Source organism: Peromyscus leucopus, chromosome 6 (assembly GCF_004664715.2).
Source record: "Peromyscus leucopus breed LL Stock chromosome 6, UCI_PerLeu_2.1, whole genome shotgun sequence".
NCBI lineage: Eukaryota > Metazoa > Chordata > Mammalia > Rodentia > Cricetidae > Peromyscus > Peromyscus leucopus.
Genome location: NC_051068.1, coordinates 110,676,942 through 110,689,739, shown reverse-complemented (window position 1 = coordinate 110,689,739; position 12,798 = coordinate 110,676,942). Strand labels below are relative to the sequence as shown.

Below are 12,798 nucleotides of genomic sequence, written 5' to 3'. Positions count from 1 at the left end.
ATAAGAAATATTAAGTAATTGGATTTAGATTTGTAATTTTTTCCCTGAGTTCCTGCTAGGTTTCGTATTCTAGTAATCAAATGTTATTTCAGTGAAATGTAAAAATATTCCCATTCTCTTTGACCAGTATTAATTTCCTGAGAACCTATTGCTTGTCACTTGAATCCTATAGCTGTCATACATCTCTGGTATAAGCAACATTTGATTTTTGAAGTGTGTCAACCATCTCTATATTTTCAGGATGTGATTTTACATTTCTGCATTTTAAAAAGAGTTTGGCCATAATTCTAGACGCACGCTTCTAATTCATGTACCTGCACATGTGACTTTTGTGAGCAGAACTTTGCATGTATAATCTGTGTTTATTTGTAACTCTCTGGTTATATACTGCTTATATCTGTGGATTCAAGTTACTGAAGTGAATACCAATAAAAAAAAAAACCTAAAAAAAAAAGAAATTATCAAATGTCAATTTGTTCTTTCTTCAGCTCTGGAATAACATTCTCAGAGCTGTGGCCTGGCTCTCTAGTCCTACAGCAGTCTCCTTGTTAAATACCAGAAGAATAACTTGGAGCCCATCCTCCAATCCCCCCACCCCCCACGCTACCCCGTACTATTTCTGGAGGTGCTGAGTCATTTTTTTCAGACTTGCTTTTATTTAGCAGTTACATTTTCACTGGCATGCTGTGGTTTTTACCCCATTCTCATCCATTTTGTAAAGAAGGAAGTACAGACGGAAAGTGGCTGGAGGGTTGAGAACATAGGTTATCCTGTGTGCACTGGTGTAGAAAATCTCTCTGTTCCACTGAGTTTCAGTGACTACAGATTCCAGAGAGAAAAGAATGCAATATGTCATAAGACACACTGTCCCCAGTAGGAAAGATGCCCTGGGTCAATCAAATAAGAGGGAAGGCTTGGTACCCTCCAGTTCCCCAGCTGATGTGTGATAGCTCTTGCCTGTGATTGAAAACAGTTTCATAAAAAATTCAGTTTCTCATGGAACGCTTACATGAGTACTTTATTAGTAGTGTCTCTAAGGAACAAAATTAACGCTGTGATTTGGCTGGTGCTGCGATTCAGTGCTGTGGTGGGGTCAGGAGCAGGAAGGCATCGATATGGTCTCAGAAGGTCAGGACAGTACGGATACTGAAATATGAAATATAAGATGTTGTTTCCACATTTCCACAATTCACAGTCCCCGTGTGAGTGAACAAAGAATATGTTATGAGTCTCAGTGAAAATCCATCCAGGTTCCCAACCATTCCATGCCCATCCCTGTGACCATGGTCAAGTCTGTAAATGGGCGAGCTACCTTTTTCTGGTCTCTCTTGCCTTCTCTCCAACTCTAAACTCACAGAACATCTTAATATGACTGCCATTTATATTTTGGTTCTAAGTTAGCATCCTTAAATAATACTGAAAGCCTGCATGCCTGGTGTAAGATGTAACAGTGGGCAATGACAGGCATTTCATTCTCGCCATTTGCCATGTACTTTGTAGAAGCTTTTTAGGCATAATCTCACTTAAACTTCATTCTAAACATCAGCACTATGAAGTAGGTTATCATATTTTGTCCTCTTTAGAAACTGAAAATTGAGGTTTAGGTGTGTAAATCGCCCTAGGTCATACATCTGTGTGTAGAGCCTGAACTGGTTACAGAGGCCAGGCACCCATTTTTGCTCTTAGCACATTTCTTCTTCATCTTCTGTCAACCATTTCCCCCATCATAACAATAATCCTTTCCCCCCCTCACCTGCCCCATAAAAATAAGCTTAAAGCTTACCTCTTTCCAGCACGAAGCAGGTCAAATGCTTCATTTATTTTTTCAAAAGGTAGAACATGGGTAATTAATGGCTCCAGTGGAAACTTTTTAGCCATAAAGTCAGTCACAAGTTTAGGGACAGAATCTTTACTCTTAAAGCCTGAAAGGAGAACAGCATCACCGTGAGATCCAGCCAGGGGCAGGCAGGAGCATTAGATAGAAACTTTCCCAAAGAAACCAAAGCTCACAAAAGTGTGGTAGTCCACAGGCTGCCACCTGAGGGACAAACACGGGGGCTCAAACGCATTCTGCATTGCATTAACATTCTTATAATATGTACCTGATAAGCAGGGTCCCTGGCTGGTGAAGGCAGCTTATTAGTTCTTTTCTAGAGAAGTTATATTGTAGACGTTTATACCCAAAGTAAGGGAGCTGTCCAAATTTAGGAAATAATTGGAGACATAAATTACTGCCGTGGGTTTTCTGCATCCTATGAGGCATTCTGAGGCCTCACAAAGACATGAGGAGAAGGAGCCAGCAGAGCCCCAGCTAGTTTATGGGGACACAAAGAAGCCTGTCTTGGGATTTCCTGCAGTAGTTCTTGGTACAGAGAGAACAGTGATTTTCATGTCGCTTTCTAAAATTTGACCTTTGCTGTTGCAAAAGGAAAGAAATTCTGGAACAAGTTAAGAATTTGATCTGTAGATATAATTCTGAATGTTTTTATTAAATAAGAAACACAGAGCCAAATGCAGAGTTAAAAGCCTAAGAGGTTGGAGAGCAGTAGCCAAGAGCTGAGACCAAGACTACCTTCTTACCACCTGCTGCCATCCTTTCCCTGAGAAAGAGACCTACTTCCTGTGTGTCTTTTTATTGACTTTCTGTTCTGCCTTCTCATTGGTTATTAACCCAACCACATGACCTCCTTGTCACTGCCTGTCTGTACAGACCTCTAGGTCTCAATGGTTGGTATTGAGATTGAAGGCGTGTGTCTCCATGCTGGCTATGTCCTTGAACATACAGAGATCTGCCTGTCATATGATTGGATTAAGGGCGTGTGCTACCACTGCCAGACTTCTAAATGGCTTGCTATTAGCTCTGACCCTCAGGCAACTTTATTTATTAACATACAAATAAAATCACATTTCAGCACAAATAAAATATCACCATATTGGTCCTCAAAGCTGGGGAGATGGCTCAGTTAATAATGCTCTTTTTTTGTTGGTTTGTTTGTTTCTGACATAAAATTTTTATTGATTACCTGAGAATTTCACATAAGGCACCCTGATGACACTCACTGCCCAGTTCTCCCAGGTCTACCCCAACCCTTGTGACCTCCTCCAAGGGGGTAAATATGCCAAGTCCATTTTGTGTTGCCTATATCCTCACTGGAGGACGGTCAAACTCCCAGTGGCTAGTCCCTTAAAGAAAACTGAGTCCTTCCCCACCCCCACCCCCGCCAGAAGCCACCAACTGTGAAGAGCTATACTTTAGCATTCCCATCACAATTTTTAAGAGTTTTCTTCAATGGCTTCTTGTCTGGACTGTTTCTTTTGGGGGTAGGGGTGGAGGTGGGGGAGATGTTGTAACAGAAGCTGAATTTCATCTCCAGAATAAAAAACAAAAAAAAAAAAAAAACCAGTAACAATAAACAGCTGATTGAGTGCTGGAAGAGCTTGTAATTCCACGTCTGGAGAGAGAAAACTGATAGATTCCTGGGACTGGCTGGCCAGGAAGGCTAGCCTGACAGTGAGTCACTGTGACCCTTTGTCTCAAAGAACAAGGCAGATGGTTCCCGAGTAATGACATCAAATGTTCTCTGGCCTCCACACATCCACACGTCCACCTTGACACACAGAACATGTACAGAACTAGATCCTTGGCTGTAAATACATACCACCAAATATTGCTCCTTTCCAGGTTCGTCCCAATAGTAGTGACATGGGGTTCACTGAGAGGCTTTGGGCATTAGGAGGTACCCCCACAATGACACTTACACCACACGATGCATGGCAGCTTAACAAGGAAGAAGTCTGGAATAAAAATAATATTTAAAGTGGATTCTCTTGTGGTGTCCACCATGATACACAGTTTCATGTCATATGAAAAAATGTGCAGAAAGATTTTTTGAATGAAAGAGTGGATGAATGAATTTATGTTTAATTCTTCCTTATAAAGTAATACAGAAGCAATTCTCATTGTGGGCGTGTGAAGTCTGGGTCTTCCAAGGAGAATATCGTTCCCTCATCACATAACTCCCAGGCAGTCTAGGAGTCGGTTAATTCACTTTTCTTTTGTCCATTAATTACAATTCTGTACTTTTATTTTGTCCTTTGTCCATTAAATACAATTTTGTACATTAATTACAAGCTTGTATTCTGAGCCAGAAATTTTGATGTAATGATGACAACATCAAAAGTTGTCTCTTATCCATGTCAAACTCTCTTTTTAATAAGTCCCAGTCTGGTGCTTATGTCAAGAATGGGCATGTTTTAAGTGGTTATGCCTCCAAAGTATCCATTGGTTTTATATTATTCTATTATCTGCAGACATCCAGGACTTACAGTCCTCAAAGATACATGATTTTGAAATATGACATTTAGAAAACCAGGTGTCCTCAGAACACTTTTGAATCTTCAAATTGACTGACAACCCAGTTTAGGATGAGCAAATAGGGAATAGCAAGTGACTCACAGGAGGAGGATTATTACTTGAGGCAATATTTTGTAGAACTGACAAAATCAAAGGCTTATCTTAACACCGAATTAAGTAATCCAAGTAGGACACAGGAGACAGAAAACTGCCACTCAAAAACAGCTTTCTGTATGAGGTTGTGTCTAAAGCACATTATAGATGGCAGAAGGACAGATATCAAGGTGTGCCACAGTACATACCATGGTGTCAAGCCGACCGATTACTTCAAAGGAAAAGTCCACCCCTCCATCGGTCATTTCCTGGAGTACTTCCTGGATGGGCTTGCTATAGTCTAGAGGGTTGATGCACTCAGTTGCACCCAATTCTTTGGCCTTTGCAAACTTGTCTTTGTTGATGTCCACAGCGATGATCCTGGCCGCTCCTGCCGTTTTACAGCCAATGATCACAGACAGACCAACACCTCCGAGGCCGAACACAGCACAGGTGGAGCCTGGGGTCACCTATGTTTCCAGAAAATGCAAAAGATGGACCGAACAGTGATTGCTAAGAAGTGCTCCATGCTGCACAAGGCACCTTGCTTTGTCCTCTCTCATGGCTACTTAGACTTCCTTCCCTCTGCTGGCCAAACCTCTTCTGGCTACAGTTGCCTGAAGGGGTACATCAATGGCTCTCAAAATTTGCTCGATATTAGACCTATCTGCAGAGTTTCCCCCCTCAGGATCCAGGAACAGCTTCTGCCAATCAACTGGAATTTCCGCAGATGGAACCCCATCCCTATTCCAATGGAAAACCCAGTTGAGACCAGCTGTCCTGGATGATCTTCGAGCATAGAAATGCCTTTCAAAGGCCACACAGTAACATCTTACACATACACAAAAGCATTTTGTATAAACAAAACAAACAATCACAGTTACTCTAGGAGACTACAGTGTAATCCAACTGCCCTTCAATCCTTAATTCCTTGTTCACTGACTTTCAGGCATCACAACCAGGGTAATCAGAGCAGAAGCCAGCTGGGAAGCATTCAGAAGTCATCTCTGGCTTAAGGCAACAGGAAAACAGATATGAAATTTAAAAAAATAAAACATGAGACCAAGGAAATCTTTGTGGGACTTTGAGCCTGAAGTTTCAAAGAAGCAAATGGAAAGTACTGAAACAGAAGCTGGTCTGTATTTTAATAATAATGAGTGAAATCCATGATCACAAGCAACCCTGGCTTGCAAATAAGCTTACTCGGGCCTCCTGTTTGAACAGATAAGCAGCTGCACAAGGACTAGCTACCTTTAGGGCTAAAGCCACAAAATAACACAGAATGTAAGGACTGAACATAAAATATTTACTTTCTCTTAATTAAGTATAAGCATCACTTTCATCTGTAAACTGGTGGATTTTCTTCATGTGTTCAAATTCCTTCTGAACTTATTTTTCTATCAATAATTTAATCAGTACCGTAAGCCTATGAAAATGATGTAGGAGAATCCTAGAATAATGGCCTGATGGTTTAAAGGATCTACTAACAAACTTGCTTAGGAAATATCACGTCACACAAAGTAGAATTTAGCTAAAGGAGTGTGTCTCTGATACGACCCACAGCACACTAAGCAGATCTGTCCGAAACTGTAGGGAAAGCTGTACCTCTAACAAAATTAAAGTTTAGGTTTGCTGGGAAAGCGTTTCTGTTAGGTTTGTTCACAATCCCCAGAACAAAAGGAGACAACCCTGGCCCACAGCTGGCCATTAGCAAAGACCATGCCTCATCATGATGCTCTTTCAAAGAACATTAGGCAGTTCAGAGGGTCACAGTGCCATTAAGTACTGGTTTATCAGTAAGCCTCAGTTTTCTTTTCAGGAAAGTTCCACCACATGGGCAGGTTGGCTCTAAGTAACGATGCTGGTCCATTTTAAAAAATGCTTGTGACAGTATCTTTGCAGTGCAGATCTCCCCACTTTGGCTTGCTTTAGAAATAACAGTGATGCATCTCTGCTTTATAAATCTCCCACTTGTCCAAAATAGCCAAGCTTGCCAGTTTCTACTCTTTAAAACATGTTCAGTTGCTCAAAGGCCTGGGACCTAACAGAGCTTTGCAGACAACAACAGCACATGTAAAATGCTACAGTTCAAGAGCTATATAAGTTTCAATAATTTCTATGAAAGGCCAGTTTCTCTTTGGGAACTAGCCAGAACTGGGTGCATATTATTATAGAGCCTTTCCTTGCTTTTCTTGAGTGTGTGGAGTGAATTTTGGCTGGAGTTGGAGAGGCTTATTTCTCTTCTACAAAAACACCCTCTGATGCCTGTGAGCACTTGCTTCCCTTTTGGTCCCAACACTACGCTTGTAGCTTAGTCCATGGGCCACTGTCCATCCTACCTTAGCGACTTTGACAGCAGAGCCGTAACCAGTTGAGAACCCGCAGCCGATGAGGCAGACTTTCTCCAGTGGTGAAGCCCCATCGATTTTAGCCACTGCCATCTCATCTACCACAGTGTACTGGGAGAAAGTACTGGTGCTGATGAAGTTGTGAATTGCCTTCCCTCTGCAGGTGAACCTGCTGGTACCATCAAGCATTGTCCCCCGAGGCTGCATCAAACTGCCCAGCGAAACACAGGCATGCAAAGGACATGAGACAGAGTAAAACCAGTGTGCAACCTAACTCTGCAAGAAGACAGTAAGAAACCTACTCATTTTTCATACATAAGTTGTATTCCGGGTGCTTGCAAACCCTGCATTTTCCACACTGGGGAGTAAAGAGCGGGATGACTTTATCACCTGGAGGGGAACAACAAAATGACTTGAATTAATAAGGCAAGAATATGAAGCTTACATGTAGAGATGTATGTCTTTGAAAGGTCTCTAAGAGATAGGGCCCCACCCTACTATGGCATGCATGGGTCACTACCTCCCAGCCTTGCTATTTATCCAGGTTTGTATGTACCTGAAGATTCCCAAAGAGAAAAAGGAAATGTAAGAACAGCCATTTCCACTGATCGGCAGCTAACTTTTGTTGTGTGTGTGCCTCAGTTTCTCTTGGGGGCTTTGCACATGTTAACCTCATCAAACCTTAGATACTCTCATTGCTAAGTGTAAATAAATACCTTAGTTGCAATGAGTTGCTAACTCCCTATTAGATGTTGGAGAGATCTGATATTTTATAGACTAGTTATAATAAAACTAAAATAAAACCAAATACAACATGGGAAGTGTTTTATAATAAAAATAAAACAAAGCTTGGTGGTGGTGGCGCATGCCTTTAATCCCAGTGCTTGGGAGGCAGAGCCAGGCAGATCTCTGTGAGTTCGAGGCCAGCCTGGTCTACAGAGTGACATCCAGGACAGGCACCAAAACTACGCAGAGAAACCCTGTCTCAAAAAACCAAACAAAAAACTAAAATAAACTAAAACAAATTAAACTTGATATTAAGATAAAATTAAAATGAAAATTTTGATAGCTAATATTTTACTTTTAAAAAAGATTTTTTTTACATTTCTTTTTTATCATTATTATTAAGAGATTTTCTATTCATTTTACATACCAACCACAGATTCCCCTGTCCTCCCCCTTCCCACTCCCTAGCCTTCCCCCCCAGCCCACCCTATGCAAGTGGGAGCATCCATGTGTGTATGCCGTGTGTGTGTGTGTGTGTGTGTGTGTGTGTGTGTGTGTTTGTTTGTGTTATGTGTGTGTGTGTGTGTGTGTGTGTGTGTGTGTGTGTGAGTGCCCTTGAATGCCAGCAGAGGGCATTGGTTGCCTTGTAGCTGGAGTTACAGGTGATTGTGAATTGTCCAACTGGGTGCTTTAGAAGAGCAAGATGTGACTTTAACTATTAAATCATTTCTCCATCACCTAGGTTTTGGCTTTTCAAAGTGATTGTGCTTCTCCTATTATGAAATGAATACTTTAAAAAATAATCTTAGTTATTTTCTTGAGGGAGCATAATAAAATGTGACAAATTGCTTTGGAAATCTCAGTTCTTAAACATGAATTAGATATTTTCCCTAAGAAATAAAAGGTGACTTTTTAAAAGGTAATTATTTATTAATTATTGATTTTTTTTTTGGCTATAGACAAAGCATTCTGAGGAGTAAAGGTTTCATTTTACTATTAGTTTTTCCCAACTGAAGGAAATACCAAAAGCTTAACTCAAGCAAGACTAGGCCTTTTCTTATCTTCTGATTATTTGGAATGGAAGAGAAGTCTCATTCTACTGGCTAAAGTGGTCTTTTTGGAGATGAACATAATTTTTGTTTTTAAATCACGTATGCTACCTATGCTATTGAACCAAATAAATGGCTTGATCATTATGTTTTATAGATAAAATGAATGTGGGATGACACCATGGAGGATTTATTTTTACTCACCCTTTACTTCCAGAAACATACAAAGTTAAAATAAAAATATGGATAAAATAATAAGTAATGTGCAACCAACTACCTTCAGCTGCAATTAGTGACAATAAAAAGGTATTTATGTTTGGAGGCCTTTAGCTATGCTTTTCCCTCTGGAGTTTCCTCTGATATTTTATTTATTTATTTTTCTGTATTCAAAAAGGAAGCACATACAGGAGAAGAGTCTGCCATCATGTTGACGCAATATGGTTAAATGGACAGCATCCTGCAAGTGAGGCAAGCAGTCGGGTCTCTGAACTCAGCACAGAACAGCTTCCGTACATCTAGACATCAGAACCTGAACCTGTATGTTTTGCTCTTGCCCCATTTGTAAGTCTGTTTGGGTCTTGAAAGTCTAGGCACTCAGCGACACCAAAGCGTAAGTTAGCAGATTGTGAACTCTACTCTTATGGGCACCGTGCTTCCTGATCGTCACATTGGAGACTCTAACTTGGCGCCTGACATCTGGTAGATAATAAATAGATGTTGAAAGAGGAAAGGCATGATTGGATATAACAGGACTGAGGCACGTCGGGGAGGAAACCCCTCTTTTGAGATCATCAGAAGCAAAATACAAGCCACGAGGATGAATTCTGTACCTGGTTTTACAGAAGTCACCCCTTCTCCAACACTCTCCACAATACCAGCTCCCTCGTGGCCTAGAACTGCGGGAAGAGGTGCAGCCAGGCTTCTACTAACCACGTGATCGTCTGAGCGGCAGACCCCGGTGGCCACCATCTACAGATTAGAGACAAAGTTTACTCAGCCAAGTTCGCAACTGTGGAGGTTTAACGCCCTATTCTGAAATTGTGCTTCCGAGGAGCTTGCTAACAATCCCTAGTGCTTCCAAATTCCAAAGATTTTGGTCCAAGATTTTCCTGTGGCTTCATCTCTTTTCCCAGTTAAACAGCTTAAACATTAATGATCATCCTGAGAAGTGAGCGACCCTAAAAACGTATTTTATACAATATACAAAAATGCATGCTGTGTGATGGAAATAGAAATAAAAAAATGAGCACCAAGAAATCACCTAATATTTATTGCTTTCGGAATCAAGATGTTTAGCGCTTTACAAACACATGAACATTTTAAAAACGTTTTCAGGGATTATGTTAAACATACTGTTTAGTCACTTCAGACTTTTAGCAGCTGATATCAATAGCTTGCCTTAGCAACAGATTAATTCATCGTCAGGATAAGTGTATTAAAGGGGCTGTTAATGGATATTTTGGATGTGTCTATGGAGCATTTTCTGAGTTTTTCAAACCTAACTTTGTAGACGGTGAAAAGGGTCTTCACCTTAATGCGGACTTCATGGGCCTTGGGGGGTGCGACTTCTATGTCCTCAATGGAGAAGGGCTTATGAGGCTCCCATAGCACAGCCGCTTTGCACTTGATTACCTGGAAGAGAAAGGGTTACTTTAGCTCCAATTAGATCACCGCAACTGTGTCCTTTCTATTTCATATGTACGGCATCTGTCTGGCTCTGCCACCCATTGTTACATAGAGACAGATGCTTCTCGTTTACAAAGAGTTAAGACTACCCTTAAAAATGTGTGATGCCGTAGCCCAAGGTCAGGAAAATGCAACTAAATGCAACACACCACGACGACTAGTGTATGCTCTTCCGGGCCAAGTTTGCACTCGTTTTTTTTTTTTTTTTTTTTTTTTTCTTGATAGTCACTGGCACTGTTCTGGAAAATATTGTTTCATTGAAATCACTGGCCATATATTTAGTTCTAAATTATAATTATTAACGTATTTTTGAAGTGCTGGGGACAGAACCCAGAACTTTGTGCATTCTAGGCAAGTATTCTATCACAGAGTTAACACCCAGGCTGAGACAATATTCTAATAAGCAGGCCAGGCTGGCCTTGAACTAGGAACCTTTCTGTCTGGGCCTTCCTAGTACTGGAATTTCAGGCTTGTTCTACCATATCTGGCTACATTATTATTTTGCTGTTCTAGGCAGTATGAACACAAACCAATCAGCATACTGCTGTTTTTGATGCTGCCCCTAAAAGCCTGGATTCCCTAGTCCCTCAATTCCTGTTTGGTTGCTATGATTGGCTTTCCACTTAGGCTGTATGAATTCACTATTTCCATTAACTCTTTTGGTCATTTTTTTTCCTTACTACTTTTCTTTGAAATGTCATATGCCATCCTAAACATAACCAGTAGTGAAAGAAAATAAAGTGAATTGGAATAAAAATACTGGCCACTGGCCCCTTTGTGATTCTCAACCCATCTTTTTAATACTGAATCATGTCACACAGTGTATGCAGAAGCCTCTATAGTTCCCAACACCCAATTCTCACTGTGAGTTATTGGACTTTTGACCCACTCCTAAAATAGCACTTATAGTTAAGCAATTAGATAGCACGGATCAACTAATTATACTGAATGGCTGCTTGCGTGTCTCGGTACCACACACAGATTGAACAGGAAAGGTGACTTTATGGAAAACTTAGCACCATATGTGTGTATTCTTAGTGTTAACAAGTGGTTCAGTTTCTCTTAGAATTAATTTTATGTAAAGACTGCATTTTTTAAAGAAAGAAGAGACTGTTCTATAGAATTTCTAGAAATATTGTGAGTTGTGCTGATATGGACTCCTCCAAATCACAATTTGCGTGGTAACGTAATCTTACTGTGGATGATCCTAATGCTGTGAAATCAATCCACCTCTTGTCAGAAATTTTAAATAAAGGTTATGGAGACAGTTCTACTAAGTTCCTCGAGTCAAATTCCTCTTATGAAACTCTTGTCAGACTTAATTTTCTATTTTCATAAGAAATATATGATTACAAAGAATAGCACACTCTGATATCTTAATACAAATACAGACTCTCCATGAAAGATCTTTTTAAAACTTTCTATTTACAGAGTAGTCACAGTTGGCTTAGAATAAATTCCTGGTACTGCAAAGTTAATGAGGAGGTGAGGACGCTCCCAGATCTAGAGTCTATACACTCTTGTTAAAAAGATATGTAGTGGCAGTGTAGCCCAGTGCATATCCTGTACTATAGCATGCGTTACACATTACATTTCAGTGCACGTTATTGCTAAGTTAGGAATCTGCATCTTTTTACACATTAATGTTGCCAACAGGAAGATCTTTTTCTTACTTTTCCGGCTGTGCTCATGCTGTCTGTCTGTCCTCGCTGCTGGCAGGAGACTGATGAGTCCTGTGGGCTTCTTCCCTTCTCCAGTGCACCCGGCCAAGGTTGCACACATGTTTTGTTAGCTCCGGTGTCAGCTGATTCCACACGTGATCTGGCCCCTTATGACACACCCCTCAGTTCACTCTCACTGCAAGTTAAGTGAAAACCCAGGGCACTGGCCTGTCAAGGGAACCCTGCCCTGGGCATGTGCTCTTGGGCTCATTTTGTCTTCATGGGGTCCAACACTTTCGTTCAAGTCGGTCTCCCCCTCTCGTGGTCCACTCCTCCACTTTCTCAGTCAGGTCAGAGGTCTGTTTTTCTTTGCCTACAAAAAGCTGTAACTTGAAGTCCACATGGTGCAGAGTAAGGAGGAGAGGCAGTGAAACGGGACAGATGGAGTGGACAGATGGAGCTTCAGGGAGGAAGGTTTGTCCCCCATTCCTCTTCAAAGCAGAGCAGCACCTTCAGGCACAGCAAAGGCGCTGAGGCCCCCCCGGGTATTCCTGCAGCACCTAACTCCTGTCAGCATTGACCAGGAGCCTGTGGCAGGCATGGAGCTGGCCCAGCGGGTGGCAGTCGTGAGCAAGAGAAGGATTCCACCCCTGCCAAGAGACAGTGGCTATAACATGCTCTGTTCATTCCAGCTGAGAGAACTTGGACACATCGAACTGCTCTTTGCCATAGTTTCCTTCTTGGCACAGCCACATCTGATGGGAACGGCAGAAGTCATAAGGCCAGCACAGCGGCTTCACAAAGATCCAGCAAAGCTGAGCCGCCTGATGGCTGCCATGCCACCTTTGGCTTTGATCTTCGCCTGTTGCATACTTGGGGGA

General features: G+C 41.4%; 1 protein-coding gene across 1 annotated transcript; it reads right to left on the bottom strand.

Moving 5' to 3' along the window:
• Nucleotides 1-636: 636 nt before the first annotated feature.
• On the bottom strand, nucleotides 637-12,074 carry LOC114683370 (alcohol dehydrogenase 1). Its single transcript, XM_028857673.2, has 9 exons — nucleotides 11,930-12,074; nucleotides 10,101-10,202; nucleotides 9,401-9,539; nucleotides 7,098-7,185; nucleotides 6,787-7,006; nucleotides 4,657-4,917; nucleotides 3,660-3,795; nucleotides 1,784-1,922; nucleotides 637-1,146 (listed from the first exon to the last, which is right to left on the bottom strand). The coding sequence occupies exons 1-9, from the start codon at nucleotides 11,945-11,947 to the stop codon at nucleotides 1,122-1,124; spliced, it is 1,128 nt and encodes a 375-aa protein (XP_028713506.1). The 5' UTR covers nucleotides 11,948-12,074; the 3' UTR covers nucleotides 637-1,121.
• Between the last annotated feature and the right edge of the window lie 724 nt (nucleotides 12,075-12,798).